This window comes from Esox lucius, chromosome 5, assembly GCF_011004845.1.
Source record: "Esox lucius isolate fEsoLuc1 chromosome 5, fEsoLuc1.pri, whole genome shotgun sequence".
In the NCBI taxonomy this organism is placed as follows: Eukaryota; Metazoa; Chordata; class Actinopteri; order Esociformes; family Esocidae; genus Esox; species Esox lucius.
This window is the reverse complement of record NC_047573.1, coordinates 29,697,823-29,723,106: the sequence shown is the minus strand read 5'-3', so window position 1 is coordinate 29,723,106 and position 25,284 is coordinate 29,697,823. Positions and strand designations below refer to the sequence as shown.

General features: G+C 40.5%; 2 protein-coding genes across 6 annotated transcripts; both read right to left on the bottom strand.

The window, feature by feature from the left end:
• Window positions 1-1,999: 1,999 nt before the first annotated feature.
• LOC105028459 (myosin light chain kinase, smooth muscle) lies at window positions 2,000-16,363 on the bottom strand. Of its 3 annotated transcripts, none has more exons than XM_020046300.3 (18): window positions 16,185-16,363; window positions 13,242-13,289; window positions 12,705-12,880; window positions 11,579-11,725; window positions 10,866-10,979; window positions 10,296-10,426; window positions 9,925-10,029; window positions 9,721-9,805; window positions 9,238-9,549; window positions 6,989-7,085; window positions 6,645-6,848; window positions 6,127-6,344; window positions 4,430-4,553; window positions 3,871-4,023; window positions 3,530-3,656; window positions 3,146-3,224; window positions 2,863-3,003; window positions 2,000-2,492 (listed from the first exon to the last, which is right to left on the bottom strand). In XM_020046300.3, the coding sequence occupies exons 1-18, from the start codon at window positions 16,355-16,357 to the stop codon at window positions 2,287-2,289; spliced, it is 2,640 nt and encodes an 879-aa protein (XP_019901859.1). In that variant the 5' UTR covers window positions 16,358-16,363; the 3' UTR covers window positions 2,000-2,286. The 3 variants fall into 3 exon arrangements, with proteins under 3 accessions (XP_019901859.1, XP_019901860.1, XP_010899520.1); XM_020046301.3 differs by having other exon boundaries at window positions 13,242-13,294; window positions 16,185-16,324; XM_010901218.5 differs by lacking the exon at window positions 9,721-9,805 and having other exon boundaries at window positions 9,873-10,029.
• A 1,978-nt stretch (window positions 16,364-18,341) lies between these two features.
• LOC105028470 (EF-hand calcium-binding domain-containing protein 3) lies at window positions 18,342-25,166 on the bottom strand. Of its 3 annotated transcripts, XM_010901242.3 has the most exons (10): window positions 25,082-25,166; window positions 24,738-24,823; window positions 24,332-24,402; window positions 23,294-23,437; window positions 22,219-22,293; window positions 21,907-22,027; window positions 21,575-21,723; window positions 19,991-20,142; window positions 18,918-19,043; window positions 18,342-18,602 (listed from the first exon to the last, which is right to left on the bottom strand). In XM_010901242.3, the coding sequence occupies exons 2-10, from the start codon at window positions 24,785-24,787 to the stop codon at window positions 18,366-18,368; spliced, it is 1,125 nt and encodes a 374-aa protein (XP_010899544.3). In that variant the 5' UTR covers window positions 24,788-24,823; window positions 25,082-25,166; the 3' UTR covers window positions 18,342-18,365. The 3 variants fall into 3 exon arrangements, with proteins under 3 accessions (XP_010899544.3, XP_034148046.1, XP_034148048.1); XM_034292155.1 differs by lacking the exon at window positions 21,907-22,027 and having other exon boundaries at window positions 21,575-21,682; XM_034292157.1 differs by lacking the exons at window positions 21,907-22,027; window positions 22,219-22,293 and having other exon boundaries at window positions 21,575-21,682.
• Between the last annotated feature and the right edge of the window lie 118 nt (window positions 25,167-25,284).

The window sequence follows — 25,284 nt, the reverse complement described above, 5'->3', positions numbered from 1 at the left end:
TGAAACAAGCTGAGATTGCAGAGAAGACCTCTTACAATCTCTATGAGCGGAAAAAATAGGCCACCACAGAGAACAATAACATCAAACTAGCCAAATTATCCCATAGCTGCTTGCATCCAGATGGGAACAATGCAGAGGGTGAACATTCAGATAAACATTGTATAGTGAAAAGATTATACATCACATTTATAAACAAGATCAAATTTATCTTATCAGCAAGCATGTCTCCGGTAGTATAAAATGTAATTCGTGTTGTATTTCTATCACATTATTGTATTGAAAGAGACCCAAAAAGACCCTGCACTTACAATAGGTTTGGAATGTGGCTGCCCCCCTATCAAATGACAAGACCCTAGCTCACGCTCGCACATGCGCACACAGCCTTATGGTGCTTGATCATGAAAGAATGTTATAATGGACTTACCTGGTCAAATAAAGCTAGCAAGCGCCACTTCCCACTCCTGTTGAGCTCCAGAATAAAAATACAAAATGTTGGACCTGTGTAATCCAACGTTTGGATTAAAAGGCAGTTGCCTTACCCACTGCCCCACACTAGATATGGAGATTTAGGATGAGTAACAGCTATAGCAAGGTCGCTAGAATATGTTATAAAAGCATCTTATAGTCAACATTATGTTGACGTTAGGGATCAAAGCAATGGGGTTAGGGTTAACCCTCTGCTCCACAGGTTCCTCAGTGGAGCAGTGGGTAGCACGCCTGTGTAAGATGCAGAAGTTCATTTGTTCAAGCCACGGTTACTGCTTTTTCTTTCATTCCGACATTATTTTACTGCACGTAATATATCTTACAAAATCCCCTGCCTAAAATGTACGTAAAATAGTCTACGTCATCATTCTGAGACCAGGTTGCAACCACTGTACTCCTGAACTAGACCTTAAGATGGACCGTCGTGTTCTTTAAGCAGAGGTCTCGGATTTGAGTAAAGTATGCGCCGAATTGGACGCAATACACGCCAAGCAAGTCTGACACCCATTACACATGATCCTCATTGTCTTTGTGATCGCCAAAAAAAAAACATAATATTAAAATCAAATGGAAGAGAAAAACAGAACCAGCTTCTCAGCATGTGCCAAAATGTGAATAGACCACAAATATTCATCAGACAGGAGCAATACTATTGGAACACCGTTGCAATAAAATCATAGTGTTGAATCGTAATCTATACTGAGCATTTAGAATTGCAATACATATTGTAATGGCACATGTGTTGTGATCAGGCATTGAGGTCCCTGGGAATTCGATCCTAGCCCAAATAACTGAAATTAAAGGCAGGTGTATGGGGTTGCAAGTTAAGTGTTATTGAATATAAAAATAAACCAAAATCCCAGACATAGGGATGCAGTCTTTATTTTGCAATTTAAATAGATACTTACTGTAAATGTAATTTCCTAAAATCACTTGCAATACATTTTCATAGTCTAAAAATGTGCATAAAAAACACTTTCAGAATAGGATAAAAAGCTAACAGTATTCACAGCCATTAAATGTACCAAGTTTGCCAGGGTTAGGAATTGATTTGAGGCTTACCACTGGAGCAGACATTGGTGGCATTAAAACAAAAATCTAAAATGTTTTTTTTAATAAAAAATGCAAATTCAACATTCTTCCCAACAGCTCTGTCCCAACAACTCAGTCTGAAAATAGTGCATTAGGACTGTGTTTTTACCAAAGAAAAGTGAACATTGACTAAAAAACAAAACATTTAAGTGCATAGACACATTGCTGGTGGTAATCATGTAATCAAATTTTGTAAATCAGTGGTTTGAACTTGCTAAATCCGCCTATCTGCAAGCTCCTCTTTGTGCTTCCTGCCATGAGAAACACCAGTGAGTAACAGTTTATAATATAAAAAAAACAAAAAAAACATAAGATCATGCCATAGTGAATATACCCATTGCTGTGTGCTTACCCTTGATTGCATTTGTTTATTTTATCCACTGTTTAATCCATTTAAGTCTCCCACAAAATCCATTGACAGTTTAACATTTAAATTAAGTTTAATTAAGAAGCTCTCACCTTTCCTACATCATACGCCAATCCAAAAACGTAAAGGTGAAAGCAACATGACAGACAGTGGACACAGTTAAAAGACTTTAAAAAAAATTCTGTTGCAAAGGCTCTGAGGGGTGTTCGAAAGAACACTACAATACTCTAGAAACAGACTTGACCAGTCCAGTTGTTCCAATTGATAACACTAAAAACTTTCATAGACATGGCCTGCGTTGTAGTCTGCATCAAGAGTCTCATTATGGAAATTCCTGGAGTTCAAAGTCCTACATTAAGTTTGGCAGAGCACATGGCCTCACCCAGGCTGTTGGTGGCTCTGCACTTGTAAATGCCAGAGTCGGAGGGTCCCAGGTCATTCAGGACCAGTGTGCACATGCCGTCATCCTCGTATTCGATGGTGACCTTCAACGATTCCTTAACAGGCTCCTCATCCAGAAGCCACAACACCTTAGCCTCCGGGTAAGCTGTTACAGGGAAAATGCCAAGTGAAAGAGGCACAGAAGGGATAAAGTGACAAGGAACAGGGAAACTAAAATGAAAACAGCAAGGGACAATGATACCAGAGTACCTCTGAGCAAGCTGTTGTGAAGACTACTTAGAAGTCAACACAGAGTATAGTCATTGGTTGTGCTGGTACCAAATAGGTTTGAGCTGCATTTAAGTCAAATTGAAGTCACTCAGTTCAGGGACTCATTTAAATTAAATGGAAATAACTAAATACATCCCCCCCCCCCATACATTGAGGGAAACCACTGGAAATATTCAATGTCAGTGCATTTCCTGAATAATGGCCCCTAAACTGCTGATCTTGACAGGGTTTACAACCAACCGTACCCTGGACATGGCAGGTCAGGCGGGCAGATGATCCCCGGGGAAGTCTAGTGTCGCTCAAGACTTGCTTGAAGCTGGGTTCCCCCCGTAGCTCCTTCTCCAGGGATTTGATAGCCCGCTCCGCCTCGGGTTTCCAGTTAGCTTCTGGGTTGGGGGTGAAATAACATGGTCAACATCCAACAAAGATGCATCTTAAGAGGTATGAACCGGAATCCATGGCGGAAAGCGTGCGTCCATTTTCAAACCATTGTTTTGGAAAGTTGACGTATGCATGCGCAAGTCTTACCATCTCCAGAGCTGCCAGGACAAAGTCTGTTGGTGAGGTTCGCAATTCTCTGTAACGCCAGGATAGCCTGGCCTGTTTTCTATGGTTAGAAAAATTGGAACATCAAATCCGAGAATGAGGCATTAATTTGAATCAATAATGCGAAACCATCTCCCTGGATGGTCCATTCACAGATGAATATCAACAACATACAACGTTTGAAAACTTGGCTTTAAGGCACTGCCGTATTGGCCAGGGACCTAGTATGAAATGTTTTAAATAAATTGCAACAGATTTCTTTTTTAAATGAGTTTCTAACACTTGGTGCCAAATGAACGTGGCCAAGGCTAATAGAATCGGATCTGTGAGTCATTGTAGGATAATTGCAATGTAACATGGACATACCATCCATTTGTGCTTGGCCAAGTAGCGCCTCATCTTGTCCTTCTTGAGGGACTTGGCCTGGTGGACTAAACTGGTAAAGGAGACCATCCATGGGTGGGCAAGGGCTCCATCACACAACAGCCTGCACCTGAAGGGAAAACAGCACAGTTATACCCTTTCATTGGAGGAAGAGACACTCACTAAGCAGGGTGACATCCATTCCAAATGCTGTAACTCTAAGCAACGTCCAATAACTTAAGGCACACAGACCCATTTGTAATCCTGTCCCAAGAGCATCAGCCAACACCAACACCAGCTCGGTGTCCTCCATGCAATCAACATCCTGACACCATGAGACAAACCTCATGTCCTTCTTGAGCAGGGCGCTGATGAAGTCTTTGGCCAGATCCGAGATGTCCTCAAAGCTCTCCTCGTCAAACTTGTAGCTTGCGGCCGTCACCGAGCCCAGGGTTTCAGCGACAGTGTTCCCTTGGAAAGGCGATTCGCCACTCAGCCTTGAAGGCAGCGGAGAAACATGGTCACACACAGTGGATAACACTGCTACGCACGTTCTCTGAACCACTCCACACTTTCTATGGGCCACCATTTGCAACATCCTATATATAGTTACGCCATAATACTAAACCTACAGTCTCCACCTTATTGAACATTTAGACCAAGGCTACAAGTCTCAATTGTTAACATGAACATATGCCTTTAGATGGCAGCAAAGGGCAGATTCAAATAGCATTGACATTGAAACACATGGGGGGGGGGGGGGTTAATATTCATTGTCCATCCACAATGTTCAGCATGTTGCGCGGCCCTGAACTAAAACGGCATCGGTTTTTAGTATGGCCTACAGACAACAGATTGCTGTACTTGAATGGTAGCAAGCTGCTGGTTCTTTTCACAACTTACAAGATGAAGCAGATTACTCCGACGCTCCACATATCCGTGGCAAGCCCTACCGGCTCATAGCTAATCACCTCCGGGGAAACAAACTCAGGCGTCCCATGCATCACTCTGTGTGTAACACCTGGCTCTGTGTTGGATGAGAAAACATGTTGGTCAAGAACATTGCATTGACACCAGGTCAGTTCCAGGTTCTCTTTATTGTAGCCTCAGGAGACTGCAATCATGTTTGTCTGAGATATTTAAGTGTTATGAGACAATTCCTTCTATTCACTCATTCTGGATCGGAGTAGCTGCAAAATTTGTAGAATGATTTCAACTTTATAACTGGCCACAAAAACTGATGGGTTCAGGCTTGATTGGTCCCAGTTGCCAATGGTTTTGGGCAGAGCCAGACCACATTAACACTACAGTTCAAAAGTTTGAAATCACTTAGAAATGTCCTTTTTTTTAAAAGCAGATTTGTAGACAAAAATAACATCACATTCATCAAAATACACTGTAGACATTGTTAATGTTGTAAATGACAATTGTATCTGAAAACTGCAGATTGTTAACAGATTATCTACATAGGCGTACAGCGGCCCATTATTAGCAACCATAAATCCTGTGTTCAAATGACACGTTGTGTCTGCTAATCCAAGTTTAGCATTTTAAAAGGCTTGCTCATCATTAGAAAACCCTGTTGCAATTATGTTAGTGCCACTGAACTGTTGTGCTGATAAAAGCAGCAATAAAACTGTCTTTTAGACTAGTTCAGTATCTTCAGCATCAGCATTTCTGCGTTAGATTACTAGCTCAAAATGGCCAGAAACAAAGAACTTTATTCAGTCTATTCTTGTTCTGAGAAATGAAATCTATACCAATCTAGAAATGTCCAAGAAACTGAAGATCTCATAGAATGATTTGTAGTACTCTCTTCACATAACAGCACAAACCTGCTACAATAGAATAGAAGGACAGAGGCCCCAGTACACAATTGAGCAATAGGACAAATACTTTAGTGTCTAGTTTGAGAAACGGGGGCTTCACAGGTCCTCAACTGGCAACTTCATTAAACAGTACCCGCAAAACACCAGTCTCAACGTCAAGTGAAAAGGCGACTCCCTGATGCTGGCCTTCTAGGCGGAGTTCTTCCTCTGTCCAGGGTCTGTGTTCATTTGCCCATCCCTGGAGAAGGCCAGCATCCCAGAGTCACCTCTTTACTGTTCACATTGAGATTGTTGTTTTGCAGGTACTATTTAATGAAGCTGCCAGTAGTCAGACGTTGAGGGAAGCCGTGTAAATGCCATGTCGACTCAGCACAGACATTGCCAACAGAACATTAGGTTTGAGTAGATTTAGGCTACCCTGGTCTCTTCATGTAAAGCTGCCGCTGGGATTACATGGGTACAAAACCCTCAACCTGTCCCAATTAATATTAAAAAGAATGTTTTAATATGTTCACCTTGTTTCTTCACTTGATTTCTATTCAATGCATTTTAATGTAATCGATAGTATGCGGTCTTAAAACTTTTCTATTAACCCAGGTCTTTGAAGGGCAATGCTCTCACCCAATGAGCTACACGTGTCCCTTATGCCCTAAGGACACCATAAAGAGCTGAGCCAAGTCCTACAGTGCAAAATAAATATCCGAGCCAACAAAGTAGTGACGAACAAACATGATTGCAGGTTGCTACAGTGGTATGAAAATGGCTACTCACCCAGTTTGGCTGCCAGGCCGAAGTCAATGATCTTTATGCGGGTGCCAATGCTGTCCACACAAACAATATTCTCTGGCTTGAGGTCTAGATGGACGATGTTCTGCTGATGTACGAATTGCAAGCCTTCCAGGAGCTGCTGGATGTAGCGTGCGCTGTTTGGCTCCGTGTGCTCGAAGTTGTCGTCCACAATGCGGGTGAACAGTTCCCCGCCAGCGATGCTACAAATATACAGGAAGTATTAGCCACATTTGCCTGTGCCTACACAGCAGCTGTTCTACCTCAGCTCTGATCAAATTTTAAAAGATACAGCACATTATTTTGTATTGGTCAGGTATCAATCTATGACAGCAATTAAAACATGACACACCACAATGTGTTTTATTAGATGGGTAACTCAATCGAACAGGAGTTGTGTCAGGGTTTGGTCGGTTGCATGATCTACCCTACAGATTGGTTTCAACGATGCATGTTTGATTAACCTAGGTTACAGGCCAAAGTATTTTTGTTGCTGCACTCACTACTCCATCAGCATAACGATCTCGGAACGGTTGTCATAGGCACCCAGGCACTCCACCAGCTTGGGGTGTCGGAGGCATTTCATCAGCTTGATCTCCTGGCGTGCCACAGCCTTCTCCCCGGAGCTGCGGGCGCGGTAGAATTTACCGGCACACACCTGGCCGCTCTCCTTGTGACTCAGCCTGAACACACTGCCGAACTTTCCCCTGTTGTGGATCCATAAGTGAAATGACAGAGGGTTGTCATCATTCAGTTCAAAGCAGCTGAACACAAATGCTTTACCATTTTTTTAAATTATTTTTTTACACAGGAGCAGTGATGAATATCGTGTGAACATAAAACTTACACTCCCAGCTTCTCATGCACATTGTAATGGTCCTTGATTTGGTTTGTGGTGTTAATGGTGACAGGTAAATACAATTTGGGCTCCTCTTCTGGCTCTCCTTCAAAGGCACACAGTAAAGAATAATCAGTCTGCAATAACTACTGTTGAATCCAACAGAATGTAGACAATTTTACAACACCTGTTTGTAGAAATGTTCTTTCCTCCCACTGTTGACCCCACTAATAAATAAATATATATCACACACACACACACACGTTTGGACACCTTCTCATTCAATGCATTTCCTTTATTTTCATGACTATTTACATTGTAGATTCTCACTGAAGGCATCAAAACTATGAATGAACACATGGAATTATGTACTTAACAAAAATGTGTGAAATAACTGAAAACATGTTTTATATTCTAGTTTCTTCAAAGTAGCCACCCTTTGCTCTGATTACTGCTTTGCACACTCTTGGCATTCTCTTGATGAGCTTCAAGAGGTAGTCACCTGAAATGGTTTTCCAACAGTCTTGAAGAAGTTCCCAGAGATGCTTAGCACTTGTTGGCCCTTTTGCCTTCACTCTGCGGTCCAGCTCACCCCAAACCATCTCGATTGGGTTCAGGCCGGGTGACTGTGGAGGCCAGGTCATCTGGCGCAGCACTCCATCACTCTCCTTCTTGGTCAAATAGCCCTTACACAGCCTGGAGGTGTGTTTGGGGTCATTGTCCTGTTGAAAAAGAAATGGTCCAACTAAACGCAAACCGGATGGGATGGCATGTCGCTGCAGGATGCTGTGGTAGCCATGCTGGTTCAGTATGCCTTCAATTTTGAATAAATCCCCAACAGTGTCACCAGCAAAGCACCATCACACCTCCTCCTCCATGCTTCACAGTGGGAACCAGGCATGTAGAATCCATCCGTACACCTTTTCTGCGTCACACAAAGACACGGTGGTTGGAACCAAAGATCTCAAATTTGGACTCATCAGACCAAAGCACAGATTTCCACTGGTCTAATGTCCATTCCTTGTGTTTCTTGGCCCAAACAAATCTCTTCTGCTTGTTGCCTCTCCTTAGCAGTGGTTTCCTAGCAGCTACTTGACCATGAAGGGCTGATTCACGCAGTCTCCTCTTAACAGTCGTTCTAGAGATGGGTCTGCTGCTAGAACTCTGTGGCATTCAGCTGGTCTCTAATCTGAGCTGCTGTTAACCTGAGATTTCTGAGGCTGGTGACTCAGATGAACTTATCCTCAGCAGCAGAGGTGACTCTTGGTCTTCCTTTCCTGGGGCGGTCCTCATGTGAGACAGTTTCGTTGTAGCGCTTCATGGTTTTTGCGACAGCACTTGGGGACACATTCAAGTTTTCGCAATTTTCCGGACTGACTGACCTTCAGATGAACGATGGCCACTCCTTTCTCTTTACTTAGCTGATTGGTTCTTGCCATATGAATTCTAACAGTTGTCCAATAGGGCTGTCGGCTGTGTATCAACCTGACTTCTACACAAGACAACTGATGGTCCCAACCCCTTGAATAAGGGCAAAAATTCCACTAATTAACCCTGACAAGGCACACTTGTGAAGTGAAAACCATTTCAGGTGACTACCTCATGAAGCTCATTGAGAGAACACCAAGGGTTTGCAGCGCTATCAAAAAAGCAAAGGGTGGCTACTTAGAGGAATCTAAAATACAAGACATGTTTTCAGTTATTTCACACTTTTTTGTTAAGTACATAATTCCATGTGTTCATTCATAGTTTTGATGCCTTCAGTGAGAATCTACAATGTGAATAGTCATGTAAATAAAGAAAACACATTGAATGAGAAGGTGTCCAAACTTTTGGCCTGTACTGTGTGTGTGTGATACAGATATATATAAAAAAATATAAGAATTCCAGAAATGTTTACTATATGACCTGCAAACCGACATTTCATTTCTGTATTTGTCCATAAACAGGTTAAGGTCAGGGTCTGGTTAAAGCAAGACTCAGCTGTAGATTTTGGTTACTTTTTTACTGGTTTTACATGTCAGAAGTGTCCAACAACCAAGAATAAGCAGACACCAAAGGGTTACACGAGCATCAATATGCCACAAACCAAGGATTCTAACACCTGGCCCCAACAAGTAATCCAGAAAACCCAGGCACACTCAAATCACCTTTTTTAATTACCTAATATAAAATAAAACGAGGCACATAAGTAGTGAATATAAACTGCTGGTAATATTTGGTAGTACAAATCACTCTTTTTCGAGGCACAGACCTACCTATTGGGTCCAATTTGACAGAGTCAGATGGTGCACTTGGCTCACTGACACCCACAGAGTTGTAGGCCCGGACACGGAAGTGGTACACCCCGTGGGGATCCAGGCCAGAGCTGACCCGATATGAGGTGTTCTTGCAGCGGGTCACCACTGCTCGCCAGTCCCCAGGCTTTCCTGGGCCTTGTTCTCTCATCTCCACCACGTACCCTGTGACCGCGCTGCCTCCGTCATAGCTGGATCCCGACCAGGCCAGCACCAGGGATTGGGAGGAGAGCTTGGAGACCACAGGGCAGGATGCCGGAGGGTGGGGCCGGTCTAAGGTGAGGGGGAGACAAAGGAAGTGTCAGGATACATCAAAAATGTATTCCTCAGATGTCCCTCTGGCGACCACTGGTCAGACATGATTGGGGTTTCCCAGGGTGGAAGGCCATTTAGGAATTTACCACATCTCTACCCAATTTTGCTTTGTCAATTTGCGATTATCACCTTGATTCTTCTGAGAGTTCAGATAGACTGTCAGTTTCAATAAATGTTGCATCTCTCCTTTCTTGGGGCTTGGTAAGTACAACTGCTGTATGGGTTTAATGAATGTAATGGTTAAAAGTTCAATAATCAGAAACAGGCACCGGGATACTCACCAATGACACGGAGGTTGATGGTGTGATGAGCAGAGCCCCTGGGATTCCTCACTATTAATGTGTAAGCTCCTGCGTCTTCTGGAGAAACCTGCGAGATCTCCACACTGCTGGCCGTGTCATTTCTCTTAACACGAGTCCCCGGCCTGTCCACAACCACCTGTGTAGAGGAAGGTTTATTCAACCGATTGGTTTAACTTGAATGTACACATATCAAATACATAACATGACACTTGTGAAACTATGGGGGATGGTTTCCATGATTCCTTTAAACTGGTCTATAATTATAACCAATCTGGGATGTTTTTTTGTTTTTTTTACCAAAGCCTTTAACATCATCTGTGAAAAGTTGTACATGTGTAAGTGTCAATGATGTAAATTAGTCATACAGCCTTATTTCTAACCCCAAGACAATTCGATTTGCACCTGTTCTCTGTTATAGATCCAACATGATGCCACAGGAAAACTGCAACTCCTAAAGGAACATTCGAGTGTGGCCTGCGTTCCAACCTGCACCTCCAAGTGGTCCTGGGCGTCCAAAAACTCCACTAGTGTACCTGAAAGAGACAGTCGCAACCAGTGATAAACATAACTAAACGCCATTCTCTTCTGAAAGCTGGCTTGCAGCTGCTCATGTACCACTCTGGGGCTTTTAGAAATGTATATCATATCCTGTTTTTCTCCCATCACAATCATTTGTGATGGCCAATTCGAAATAATGGCCTTGCCTCACTGCAACAACTCCTCAGCAGGTTCAGGGGAGTTTGGACTGATATCTGATTGCACTTGTCCCTAGTCCGTTTCTGCATCTAACCACACTGCTCGCTTTACCAGCACATTTCATGCCGGCATATGCTAGAGCCCTGTTCCCCCCCCATTGCATTTGTTTCACAGATTTAATTGGTCAAAAGAAAAATTACAGATGGATATAAAAATCAGAATAGGGTCAACTGTGTAAACACTGCCAAAGTTAAAGGGAAATTAAGTGAATCGTACCTTCACTCTTCTCCTTGTTGGGGCGTGAATGTCGAGGAGTGGAGAAGGCTTCTGTGCTTCTACACTTCACCTCAAAGGGTTGCCTGAAGAACTTCTTGTCACTGGTTTCTTTCTCTGTTCCATGCACATTTTGTAAAAATAATAGAGGTAGACAAATGCTTTATCCAACAGTCATATACTTTCATTGAAGAAGGCAACTCTAGACGTAAAAAAAAAAGTTTACCAATCATTCACCCAAAGTGTACGTAAGAAGAACTCCTGAATTTGCAATCAGTTAAGTCAATACACCGTCCAAAGTTTTGAATTCAAATGCACACTTCAGGAAATATGCATGAGAATTTCCTGTTTATAACCTGCACCGTGTATAAACTGCACCAATCATTTTATAGCTTTGTGTGTATACAAAGTATTCAGAGTATTAACCAAACCCATATATAAACCACCCAGAGAAAGACGACTTGTACATACACTGTACATTAATATTAGGGCGCTACCAAAAATAATTTGTTGAAGAATAAAATATGTTTTTGAAAACCCTCTAATGCCAATGTATCATATTTTCTACATGAGTTTGAGACCATGTCGTCAAGCAATCATCTGTGAAAATGTTGGCCGGTGGAAACATTTTCAAAATCTGTGCATAAGTTTATAAACACTAAATAACGGTAATATCAGAAAAAAGAAAGAAATGTCACCAGGAACTTTCCCCTCACCTTTTTGTAACAGGGAAATTCGGAGAGGCTGACTTCCTGTTACACCACCTTGAAGTAAGATGGCATTCCTTTCCTCCAATGTGCAGTGCTGCAGAGGCTCTGTGACACGAGTGTCATCCCGTAGACAACTGAGGTTCAGAGAATTTTCTGGAACACAAGCCCAGCAACAGACTAAGTAATTGTACAGTGCCATAGAAAAGCACGAGTCTCCTTTTTGATTCTCTATTTTTGTCTCCGAATGTTCTGCTCATCAGCAGAATCCTGTTATTAAAGAGCCTTAGTGAACAAATAAACCAAGTTTTGCATACTTACAGTATGTTTACACCGGAATTAGTGAACAAGATTACGCAACACCCAATGCCCTGAGGTGAAAAACATGATTTTCCCGTTACACCTAATCACTGGTTGTGCACCATGACTACTGTACAACCAAATGCTTCCTGTAGTTCACTCATGTTGCTTTGGAATGATTTTTACCCACTTTTCCTGCAGTGTTGTTTTTACTCAGCCATTTGAATGTTTTTAAACTCCTGATTTTAGTTCCTGCCACAACATCAGTTAGGTTTTGGTCTTGCCATTGACTATGCCTTCCCAAAACTGTACATGTTTTTTGAAAGGACATTATACAGTATGTTGGAAATCTTTGCTTCATAATGCTAGGCAGATGCTGTGATTGTGTCCATGAGTTTGGGCTTGTTTACATTACAAGAGAGAATAAGAGCTTGTTTAAAACTACTCTTTATTTTCCAGGACATATTGAAGACTTGAGATGCTATATGATGCCAAAGAAATAATTATGCAAACCAAGATGAGTATGTAGTTTTATTCTCTCTTTTGTAATGAAAACAAGCCAAATTATGCTTACCTTCAGTTTGCATAATCACATCCATGGTGTTTCAATTTACACTGGCATCTTTGAGGTAATACAAAGAATTGTGGCTGTCATTCATGGTGAAATACAGCGATATGTGCACACACCCCACAGATCTGAAATTCACTACAACGCTGACATAACTGCAAAATGATTACTACCAGTACTTCAAATGGTTTTGGTCCCATTATTCACAAGATCTGATTAAAACTGTAACCCTAAATTCCATTAATAAAACGAAAACTGAGTCCTTACCTGTTGAAGTTTCTTGCTTTCTGGTACCCCGCCAAGCAGGGCCCCTGTGATCCAGTCCATCGTCAATACCCTTCCCCACTAGCTTCGGGGTGGCATGCTTAAAATCCATCTGAAAAGTGGACACAAAAGTCTTCTGAGGTGCTGCCCTGCCCTTATCCATTTTCTTCATGGAAGATCTGCCAAATCAGAAAAGGAAATTATACAACATAAAGCCCCCATTACAAGCTTCCCAATTAACCTTGTCAGCCGTACACCCCTCAAGACACAAACACACACTACAAACCACTTCATGAAACTTATGAAAACCCTATGATAGTTGACGTTCACATTTCACAAGTACAAATCAACTGGCTGCTCTAGGCATTGCTTTCACATCATTGGCTAGCCCAAAACCACATCCAAGGAAATCACTAGGTTAATCTGATCCAATTATATAGCCCGCCTCCCCGTCTCAGAATACAGCAAGAGAGTGTGAAAGACATACGTAAACAGAGACCGACAGAAATAGAGAGTTGGGAGAGAACAGAGTGCACCTACTTTGTTATGTCCACCGTGCCGGTAACAGAATGCCTCTGCCAGGCACACCTAGACTGTCACAATAAAACAAAATGACTTACAAACACAATGCACCACAGAAACCAAATCCGACCTCATCATGCTCTCCTGTGATTTGCCAATCTTTTAGCCACTAACGACATCACTGTAATCTAGGAGAGCAAGTAGAACAGCTTTTCAGTGTGTCTACCTGGTGTTTCAAAACACACTGCAGATAAGTACTAAATCCCTCTAGCTGATAGCTTTGTACAATCAGGGTTTTCCTAAAAGAGAAAAATGTTGGGCTACAATGACAGAAGGTGGGTTGCTACAGTAGTTGGATTTGTAGGAGCCGAGGGGTATCCTTAGTTGTAGTTAGGGGGACAAGGAATTTTAGTTACATGTATGATATAACTCAATTTCTTGGGGCTTGGCATTCCGTATTTAGGCATACCTATATCTGTTCCTCCGTTTCCACGGAGAAAGATAAGGTGCAAAACTGACCATCCTGGGGCGTTACTTTTTAACACTACCTACCCCAAGGTCAACTGTTCAATGGTGGGAATCAGCAGAGAGAATCACTGGCAAGAGCTGTGACTGTAACATCTGGAGACGTACTAAGCCTGCTGAATAAACATCAAAGAAGCCTCTAGCCCTAATTCATTTGTTCACAGATACACATCTGCATGAACAACTATTAGAACTACTTGTTTTTAACCGTTAGGCAAACAGGTTCAAGGTCTAGTTCCTGACATTGTGTTCAATTAGTGGTTTTAGAGCAGTGTTTCCAAATTAGCAAGTTTGCAAGTTTCTCAAACAACTGTGCAAGTTTGAGTTTATGGAATTTTGCTGTAAGAAATTCTGGAGCCATTGCTTGTGATTGCATAAGTATTAGCGCCACCACATATTTTAAAGTGAGACTGGAATTGCACATTTATATATAGTATTTAGTAATTTCAAAGTGAACAATAAAAAAATGTATACTTTCAAAAAATAAAAATAAAATTTAAAAAAAAAAGAGTATTCAACCCCTTTGAGTCAACGTTAGAATAATATCTTGAAATGATTAAATCTTCTTGGGTAAGACAAAACACTTTGCAACTTGGGTAGTGCAATATATTTTACCATTATTCTTTCCAAAACATATTTAACCTCTGTCAAGGTGTTGACTGAAGTTTAAAAACAATATATAAAACATGTGCAACTCAACTACTTGGATACACAGTAACAGTCAGAAGTTCTGACACCACATGAAACTGGTTGAAAGAATGCAAAGAGTATGTAGAGCTGTCATTTAGGAGTGGCTACTACCACTAATCGAAAATTAGTGTCACCCCTCTGAGCCTGGGTCCTCTCTAGGTTTCTTCCTAAAATTCGACCTTCTTAGGGAGTTTTTCCTAGCCACTGAAATTCAACACTACTGTTGTTTGCTCCTTGGGGTTTAAGGCCGGGTGTCTCTGTAAAGCACTTTGTGACAACTGCTGTTGTAAAAGGGGCTTTATAAATACATTTGATTGATTGATAGGAAATATGAAAATAATTTTGATCTGTTCAACACTTAATCGGTTCCTACATGATTCCATAGACGTTGGTCAGAAACTAGCATCAATTTATGTTTGTGTGTATGGTTATTGCTCTGCTGAAATGTGAAATCATCTTCCAGTGTCTGACTGAAGGAGGTTTTCCCTCTTTTACTTGTCCTAATCGGTCTCCTGTTTCTTTTATCTGAAACAGTTGAGACTGTGACGATGTCAAGCGTTAACGATAACACGATGCAGTCCCCATCAAGATATAAAGTAAGGAGCGAGTTAATCAGTGAATGTTTTGATTGAGAGACTTCGCTCTTCCTGTACTGCATACGCACAATTCAGAAATATATTTTTCAAAAGCACCATTATTAACGAAGAAATATGTCAAACCTATTCTCCAAGTGTAGGCTGGGTGAGATAATTAGGAACAAGTTTGTATTCAAACCAGCTCGCTTCACTAACACCAATTTCCCACACAATCATTAGCGGTTAACATCTTCGAACATATATAAAAATAAGGAAATGGGATATTTCAGAGTTCAGTCATTATGATAGCACAACGATAGTTTTTTTTAACATGAAGAAATTAAGATTTTGGGATTGCGCTTGCCCCATTCTGCCAGTTCATACGATGTGGTAAAAGCAATATCCACGCCTCAGCTGACACCAATGGAAAACTGTGCGCTTTTCCAATTGACTTCTACAAAAGCGGTTCCAAACAAGCTTCGATTATAACTAAAGGACGATATCAGCTATTCTTTACTTTTGGAACTCTACATAGACGTACAGAAAAGTGAATTAAATCTAAAATCATTAAGGCTCGTCAACAAACTTTCGATTAAGTTGGTAAAAAAAAATCTGTTTTCCCCGTTAGTGCGAAAAAATAAACATCCATCTTTTTATGAATATACAATTGTTGGATGTAATTTTCACGTCCGAATATAGTGTTGCTCAATGACAAGAAATAATTAAATCAGTGTTAATCGCAACGTGTGATCAGCAACATGTCCAGTCTAATGGATCCACGGTCCCAGTACATATGCAACCTACTGCATTCAAGCAGACAAAGGATAGTCCAACTCGTCACCTACACGTATTCTTTATTCTGAATTTAATGATTGCATGCGTGGTGAGATTATGTCAGTATTTATTTCATATTATCGTATGTTATCCTTTTCTAATTGTCCAGCAATATTTTGTGTAGCTTACTTAGCTTGAATTTTATGTTTGTCGGGGAAATGTTTGGTCGTGCCACATTTAGCACTTTTTAGTTTATTATATGCCAAAGTAGTACTAGGATAATTTACCCGTAGGCTATATGTATCAATTTGGCTACACGCACGGCGAGGTGCACATAAGCGCCAGTTGCATTGAAGTAAAATAATCTTGTTTTCTTTATATAATACCGTAATTTTACCTGTATTGCGTACGTCTCCATTTAGTGCTTGTTTCAGGGGTAACAAATATCGAGTTGCCACGTGGATGCGAAAGGTTTAAGTCAACTTTCAAGACTTTTGCCCATGATACAAGCCTCAAATTGACGCAAGACGCCTCGGCCACTTGATTCCCCTTAAATGCCATTTGCCTCATTCAATTCTTCCGGTACAAATGATCACTGGCCGAATGTTCGGTTGTGTTTTAAGTCTTGAACGTAGCACGTTCATATTAGATTTGATTGGATTCAACGTTATTGTCATTGAACAGTACAAGTACAGTACAACGAAATGCTGTTAGCATCTAACCAGAAGTGCAAATATAGGGCAGAAAATGAACAAGTAGTAAATGTATTACAATGTACAAGATGGGCAAATGCAGTGCAAATGGCAATACTAAATGTGCAATTAAGGCAAATAAAGGAGGGCAGAAAGTTTACAAGTATTAGGTATAGTGTATGGGATAATAGTTATTCGGGTTCAAATGGTAATTTCTAAATAGCTTTCTAGATGTGCAACGAGCCAGATAAAGGAGTAATGTCGTAGGGTAGCATGAGCAACCGGGATGCAGAGATAACACAAAGGTCCCCGAGGTAGACGTGTGAAACAACTGTAAAAAAAAGAATACAAATGCAAGCACCGTGGCAGTTCTAAACGTGCAAAGAGGCAAATTGAACGTACAAGCTGCATGTGAACGGAAGGTTAATAAAAAGATGATTTATAGCTATCCAATGGAACAATGCATTTTCATATAGGAGCAGGTGCGGTTTGAAATACATAGGCAACGTCCTTCACATAGCACCTGCCCCCTCAGATCCGTCCTGTTCATTTATGCTTTTGGGAAACCTGGCATTCTTATGATGTGGTATTACAACATTTAGGATCTAGAATCTTTATAGCTGGATTACTCAAAGTGTCATTTAATCTCGTTATGCACTTGGTGTACAACCACGAGCTAGCAATTAGTGATCGCAATACGAGGTTTCGTTACCGTTCTTCTAGCAGCAGGATATTATGGTAGCAGCGTTAACTTTGGTTTTATTTTTCAAAGTAAAAGCCTCCATTGAAATATATAAGCAATATAGTTAGCAATCTAGTCTCTATATTTTATGTTTAATGTCCGTTCTAATATTGTTCGTGTCGGTTCTTTTGTACACACTATATTGTTAACTATATTGCCATATACATTTCAATTATGGATTTTATTGTGATAATGAAAATCTGAGTGCTGCCAGCATAATATCCTGCTGCTAAAATAAGGCTAACGAAGCTTTGTTTGGTCATCATATTAGCAATACTGCAGCCAGACAGTTCCCTGAGGCTATGTAGCCCAAATATGCCGTTTTGTTTACCATTTTGCTTTCAACTAATCTGTTCAGCTTGAAGATCTGATGTGAAAAGATTGATGTGATTACACAGCCGGCCTTAACCTTTTTGGGGGCCCTAGGCCACACTTGGTTGCCGTGGTCAAGTTCAGAAGCATTCGATGTGGTCAACATGGCTGTTTACACAGGCAGACATTCTGCTCAGGTTATAACATGTTAAGTCAGAGTTCACACTTCACAGACATTTTAAGAATTATCTAAAAAGTATACAATCAGCATTCATGGCACAACCCCTTTCCAGTTCAACACAGAAATTATTTGAAACAAAAGCAAATCGCTCAGTTTGGACTGATTCCAAGGAATGTTAAACAGGAAGTTTACCAAGAAGAGAGGACAATGTTTTTCTCTGTCTGATTCGGTATTTACAAACAAGTTAATGGTTGTGAATTCTGTTCCCATGTCATGAAAAGTAAGACTGAAACCGTAAAAATATTTAAAACATTTAAGGGACTTTCCGAAATCAGGCAGGTTTTGGAAGGTCAAACATCAAGATGTGTCCTTAGAAGCAATGACTTTAACACTAATGGGATCAGAATATATTAGTGTTTTAGTTTTCAATAATTAAATTACATGTTAAAAGTGTTATTCCATTTTGACACCAGAATACTATAATCCAAATAAAATGTTTTTTTTAACAATAAAATGCAAGATAAAAGCAAGGTGTTGAAAATATGTAAAAGGCACTTTATTAAGAATACAATGAAGTAAAAAGTTGTCATATTTCCAGTTTTTAATCGGAAAAGCCCTAATGGATGACTGACTGACAATCTTACAAACAACCTACTCCATGATATTAGTGGGACAGGAGGGTCGGGTTGCGTCTCTACTTTCGTAGGTTGAGGGGTGCAGCAAGTTGCGGCATGCACTCCAGCTCCAAGTATAAGTGGAGAAGGTGTCAGCCATGGCACTGCATTCCAGCGGGCTGTGGTAGCACTGCAGCAAGCCCCAAGACACCCAGGCATCCCGCTGCTTATACAGGCTCAGCATCTCCAGGTAGGAGCTCAGGCCCTCTTTAGACTTGAAGATTAGAATGGGGTTAAAAGAGTCATTAATTTGAATCAAGTTGTGCTCACGTTTTCACATATCAAAGAGCACATTGTTAAACAAATGTCAAGGGAACATAGGAAGTTCTTATAACTTTTACATTGTATAATTCATTTATAGTATTTTATTTACCTCAACTGGTATTTCTGGGAAAAACTAACGTTAAGTAAGTGTTTGTTCGTCAACAACTGTTTTTAACAAAGCATTTCACGGATACAGGGTTATCAGGGTTGGATGGAATAGAGGAAGACAGGGAGAAGGGTAGCATGACAGCTTCAGTTGGAGCACCTTGCGGCGTATCTGGTTGATCGTGTCATAGGTGAGACGCTCCATGTCCTTCACTTGCAGGTCCACATTGACCTTGACCGGAGTGATCATGTCCTTGGTCTCCTTTCCTGGATACTTGATTGACAGCTGTGGGAAGGAAGGATGGAGAGGAAAAGAGAAGGAGGATATGTAGGAGAGTGAGAAAAAGTGAAAGAAGAGAGAGATGAGCACTATATCTCTCAATCGTACTAAATGTCCCTCTTATTTTTCTAAGTATCGTCAGTTACAGTAGTTATTCTGCATTCTGAAAATGTTGTTACCTCCTCATCAACTCATGCTGTTCAACTGAATATTCAACAATATACATTATTCAAGATACTATAACAATTACTCAATAAAGAATCACTAGTTCTGTGTAACTTTTTGGTCAGTTTAAGATGACAAGGCAACAGTTTTATGCTGCTATTTTATTGTGCTGGGGGAGTAGGGTCAGTTCTTCTCCACTATAAATCCATGCAGATCTAAGGAATGCATTTTATAAATTTTTGTCTCCTGCCACATGAGGTCTTGGCCCACACCTGAGGAGTACCATGCTTGAAAGACCCGTTGCTGTCCCTGTCCAAAGTCCTCCTGGTTGTGTTGCAGATCAAGACGATACCTGACGATTTCAGCTGACACTGTGCTGACACCTCCCCCCTCCCCTGTGTTCTCCCTGTCCTTGTCCATCTGGTCATGCTTCCGACCTGGACTAAATTTAAATAGACTCTGGGCTCAGCCCACATGCATTTATTAATTATTACAATTTGTACTCTTAATATGTTCACCCGGCACAGCCATAAGGGGACTGGCCACCTCTCTGAGCCTTGGTCCTCTCTAGGTTTCTTCCTAAATTTCGGCCTTCTAAGGGAGTTTTTCCTAGCCACTGAAATTCAACACTACTGTTATTTGCCTCTTGGGGTTTAAGGCCGGGTGTTTTTGTAAAAGCACTTTGTGACAACTGCTGATGTAAAAAGGGCTTTATAAATACATTTGATTGATTGATTGAACAGTGAGGAAGAGGTAGTCGCTATGCGGTTCTTCTCATTTGCTCCTACCTGTCTTATTTGCTGCTCAGTCTCCACGGTCTTCCAGCTCTTCGCCAAATCCTTGCTAGTCAAGGGAGGCCGCTTGGTGACACACCTGCCTAGTTTGATCTTTGATTGAATGCTCAAGCTGGGACGCTTGGAGTATGGACTGACACTGGGAGCTAAGGGAAACACACACACACACACAGACAATGAAGTGTCACATTTAAGTTCACTTAATAACCTTACAGTTCATCTTGAGAATTCCAATGTTCATCAGCAAATGTTTGACAAATAGTCATACATCCAATAACCAATCAGCTCGCTCTCTGTGGAACAGCAACCTCTACCTTAGTGTAGTATTCCTGGTGTGTGTTTTGTAACAGTTGGTCTTATCTACATAAGTTAAGAGCAAAAGGACCTCTGTGTTTAGATTCTCTCTTTTTAAGTCACACTCTGCCAACCTCAGGAATGTGCCATGTTTATATTGTCCAGTTAGCTTGGGGGGGTAGAATGTGGGAGAGTGGCTTGTGGGCCATAGAATTTAAATGCATCGTTCTAGGTAGACAAGCCAACCATTTATATTTTGGTGAGAATGACCATTTGATTGCGAGATGATACTGGAACACAACTTGGACAATATTGCTGCAATTTTTTATAAATAATTGAACTTATTGCTCCCTTGATTTGATCGGGTACGCTGTTATTATTTGAACCACTGCACGAAACAGCTACGTTCTTACATGAGGATATGGTTGTAGATAGGTTTACGGTGGGGTAAGGATAAAGGTTATGTCAGTGGTTACTAGACAGCAGTAATGTTCATGACAGTTGGGTAAGGATAAAGGTTATGTCAGTGGTTACTAGACAGCAGTAATGTTCATGACAGTTGGGTAAGGATAAAGGTCATGTTAATGGTTACTAGACAGCAGTAATGTTCATGACAGTTGGGTAAGGATAAAGGTTATGTCAGTGGTTACTAGACAGCAGTAATGTTCATGACAGTTGGGTAAGGATAAAGGTCATGTTAATGGTTACTAGACAGCAGTAATGTTCATGACATTTGGGTAAGGATAAAGGTCATGTTAATTGTTACTAGACAGCAGTAATGTTCATGACAGTCTAAAGAATGTTTGGGGCCAGGTGCAGTGGGTTAGTTTGAATACAGAGAATACCCTGATTATTAAACCAAACAAATGTTTTTCTTTATGAGGTACTCAATGCAAGTAAGTCACCATTTTGTCCATTTCAAACCTTTTATGATTGATCAAGACAGGTTGGTGTCCACCAATGTTAACTAAAAAATGCACATACCTTTATTTACTTAAATCTCATTCAGGTTTTATTTTTGTTCAAGTTGAGGGTGGGTCGTAATTTGTATTAGGTCTTTTTTGGGCGGCACTTAAAATGCTTAGGGTGTTCAAGGGAATAATTAAAAATGGTAACAGGAGCAGGAGGTGTAGCTAAATTAGGGATATCTCCCCTTTACCAATGTATAGCACCTACATGAATGCTTTACATCCAGTGTTAAAATCTACACTAGGTAAACAAGTGATGCACACAAAATAAATCCATTTTCAAATGCTTTTCAGAGGTTTACCAGATGTTGCTTACCACAAGATTCAATGTACTTCATCAGCTGCTTGGGCTGGAGACCAACAAGGTGAGCCCCTTTGGCGTAATAGGTGATCACATGACCCCCGCTCCTATCTTGCTGTGGCACTGTGCGGAAGACGTGACACAGTGACTTCTTCTGGTAATAGCTAAATGGACAGAGAGGGACTTTCATTGTTGACCTTTTTCCGGCATGTTGGACTGCCCAGATAATTCATGCAAAAATCCCCTCACCTAACATTTAATCTCACAGCAAACCTTACAGTTCTTGCTCATATTGAGCTTATAGCTTGATTGGAATTGACATTAGAGAAGGATTGTTTGTATTTTACAGAACTATCTCCTCAGCGGCACTGCTGGAAATTAGACCGTCATCCAGTATCTGAACAAAGGCCTTGTAGAAGACAGAGTCTGAGTCATCCATGCACTGTGATTGGTCAGGTGACTCTGCTACTTGTGAAGCAAGGCAGAGTGAAAAGAAAGAATGGAGAGAGAAAAGAAGGGATTGGAGGAGAGAAAACGAGAAGGGGACGGAGGATTAAAATAAGCTAATAATTATGATATTTTTGTTCTTTTGAGCATGTGTAAGCTATCTTTCCCTTAAACAGAAAAATAGCTTCTTTTTTTCTTTTTCTTTTTTTTACCTGTGATACACCTGGCAAACTTCTGACAGTCAGTTAGCACACACAGAAAGTCTTGAAAACCCACCTCACCATCTCCTGAAAACAATAGTTCCTCACATTTCAGTTATCCTCCTTTGTACTAATGTTACAGTAATCATTCCATTAGGGACAGACATTAAAAGCAATGTCTGTTTTTGAGTATTGTCATGTAAAGGCACTCCATGATGAATTTGAATGTCCCGCATTTGACTCCTGTAGCAGTCAACACACATGATGCCTGAGGTTCAGGACAGACAAAAACTTTGCTGGCTACAACTTTACGTAGCTATGTAATAGGAAGCCTAAAATGAAACAGTTCTGGTGGATATTAGGATTTGTTCAGGATAGAGAAACACTTCACTGGCTTCACGATTCTCTTGTCTTTTCACTTGACGAAAGAGTCAGTTATCGTCACCTATATTGATACAGTACTTATGGTATCAATGTCATTCACGAATGGCTAATTAGCTGTTAAAACGGCCAGTGGCAAAAGCCTTAAAGTTCACAGATGCTATTTGTGGAGGAGATAAACTTAATAGGAAACACTAAAACACAATATAATGGCTTCTAGCAACATATTACTTGCCAATAAGCTTTTAAAACAGCCAGTGGCAAAAGTCATACAGTTCATGGATACTATTTGTGCTGGAGGTAAACTTAATAAGAAATGTTAATGCTAGTTAATGGTGTCTAACAAAATATTGAAACTTGATGTGATGTAAATGAGTGAAAATAATATAATGTCAAGATGCTATACTAAAGCTCAGCATGAGTCCAGTTCAGTGGCAAAGTGGTTAACAACAATGCCTTTCACATGGGGGACCTGGGTTCAAATCTTGAGAGGGCAGCAACGATTTACACACTTTATTGCGGGCCGGCTGAACTAGGCTTGCCTGGTTTCTTGTTTTATCCAATACATCATATCAAGTAATTACACAATACAAAAATATGTAAGAAGAGCTAATTGATTTTTATGTCATTATGAGTGACATTTCCGAGAGTGTAATTTCTTCCTCCAGGACACATTGTGGGTCTATGTCCTTGTGAATTATCTCACCGTTACAGTCGGCACTCTGCAGGGCAGCCTCCATCTGCTCAGGGCTCAGGCTCATGTTCACTGTGTCCAGTAGGGAGGAGAGACCCACAGCATCAATGCAACTCGGGTTGTAGCTGGCAAACATCTCAAAGACATCCTGGAACGCTATTGGATTGTTCCGAATAGGAAAGGGTTAACTTCCCTGTCTCCGAGGAGTAAACTAAAAGTTAAAAACTGCTTTTGGAAGAGGGAAAAATATATATATTGGTTTAATTTGGTTGGTTTGTACTTTCTAGTGAAGGTCCTGTATCAAAACTTAAGCCTGAGATATATGCAATGTTTTTATTGATTGAATTTGGTTGGTTTGTACTTTCTAGTGAAGGTCCTGTATCAAAACACAAGTCTGAGATCTAATCAATGTTTTTATTGGTTTAATTTGGTTGGTTTGTACTTTCTAGTGAAGGTCCTGTATCAAAACACAAGTCTGAGATCTATACAATGTTTTTATTGGTTTAATTTGGTTGGTTTGTACTTTCTAGTGAAGGTCCTGTATCAAAACACAAGCCTGTGGAGAATGCAGGAACACCAATGTAATGTCTTGATGTTCCCAAATGTTATAATTTCCCTCTATGTGTTACAAGAATAAATTATAGAATAGTATCGTCCTGCCTTTAATGTTTACAAGTCAGAATTTTATAAAAAATTACACAGCTTGTTTCCTTTTACTTCACTGAATGAGACTAGAATAATATTTGCTAGTCCACACTGAAAAGTAGAGGATTTGAGGGGATAGTACGGCTAGCATCTAAGTCAACTATGAGGAAACTACAAGTCAATGCAAACTGATAGATTGACTGGCTAAAACATTTCAGTGGGGAATATCTAAGGCACTTGGAATGATTTTGACTAAAACATATTTGAAACAATAAAATTTAATAATTCCCAGTCAGTGTCTTCTGGTCATTGATGCAATTAGTCCAGTACACATTTTACAGACGGACCCATAAACCTTCTTTTGATTGTATATGTGTCAACTGTAACAAAGTAATGCCATTTCACCTTTAACTTGTGCATCAGACAGTGGGTCCTCTGCTCCCATGGTGGTCAGGTCTTCCAACGGATCAATACACCTGTTGGTTGGTGTCCGTGGTAAGACCGTTAAAAGGAATAGCCATCAAACAGGCGCATTTCAGCATTTCTAAAAACCTTTTTCTCATATGGGGGAGGACCTTGGACCTTTTTCTCCAATAGCCATGTCCTCCAATATGATTGACAAGGAACCGTTTAAATTAGATGTGAGTTATCACAGAAAAGATAAACTGAGATAAGAGATGGCTAGTTTCAAAATCTTGGAATGATGAAATATATTATGTAGGCTACAGTTGTGTACCAGGCAGTACCAAGGCCTGATGATTCACTCATTTATTTTATTTACAATGTCTGGATATGTAAAAAGTATACTCACAGAGAATCCAGAACCTTTTCCAAGTCAGATGTTGTTCTGTTAGGGTCCATGTCTCAGCTTCCCTGACACACTGGGTCCCGAGTGCCCTAAAAACACAAAAAAGGAAGAATGGAACATTTTGAGATTAATGGTGAAGTGATGGGATTATTTTTAGGCTTTTTAGGCATCTTGATCCATTCAGTATACATTGTATTGAATAGATCAAGCATACAGAGACCTCCTTTTTACATTTAATTTCCAATACCATCTTACAATGCTGATTTCAAATAATTAAAAGTCGCAGATTTTCCGTACGTTTAGAATTGGTTTTAATAATTAAAACACTGAAATAAATGTCTACTAACCATCAAAATTCGTTATTTTGTGTTCTCACAGTATGTGGCAGTAATCTTCTCGTCTTAAGTTTCCACAGCGCTGTCTCTAAAGCTTAATTTAGGCTATCATGCGTAATGTAGTAGCATAACTATGACGTGCCCAGGTGACGTATAACATTTAATTTACATTGTTACCGAAATGTCTTCCAAAAAACATTTTGCAGGGTACTACG

What these genes read in the sequence shown, in the direction of transcription:
- LOC105028459 (XM_020046300.3), bottom strand. Translation starts at nt 16,357, where the DNA reads ATGAGGCAAATGGCATTTAAGGGGAATCAAGTGGCCGAGGCGTCTTGC. An exon ending in GGATCTATAACAGAGAACAG is followed by an intron (nt 10,030 to 10,295) that starts GTGCAAATCGAA and finishes TCCTCTACACAG; the next exon opens with GTGGTTGTGGACAGGCCGGG. An exon ending in GTGCATGAGAAGCTGGGAGT is followed by an intron (nt 6,849 to 6,988) that starts GTAAGTTTTATG and finishes GATCCACAACAG; the next exon opens with GGGAAAGTTCGGCAGTGTGT.
- LOC105028470 (XM_010901242.3), bottom strand. Translation starts at nt 24,787, where the DNA reads ATGGACCCTAACAGAACAACATCTGACTTGGAAAAGGTTCTGGATTCT. An exon ending in GCCGCTGAGGAGATAGTTCT is followed by an intron (nt 21,724 to 21,906) that starts GTAAAATACAAA and finishes CTGTCCATTTAG; the next exon opens with CTATTACCAGAAGAAGTCAC. An exon ending in CTGAGCAGCAAATAAGACAG is followed by an intron (nt 19,044 to 19,990) that starts GTAGGAGCAAAT and finishes TCCTTCCCACAG; the next exon opens with CTGTCAATCAAGTATCCAGG.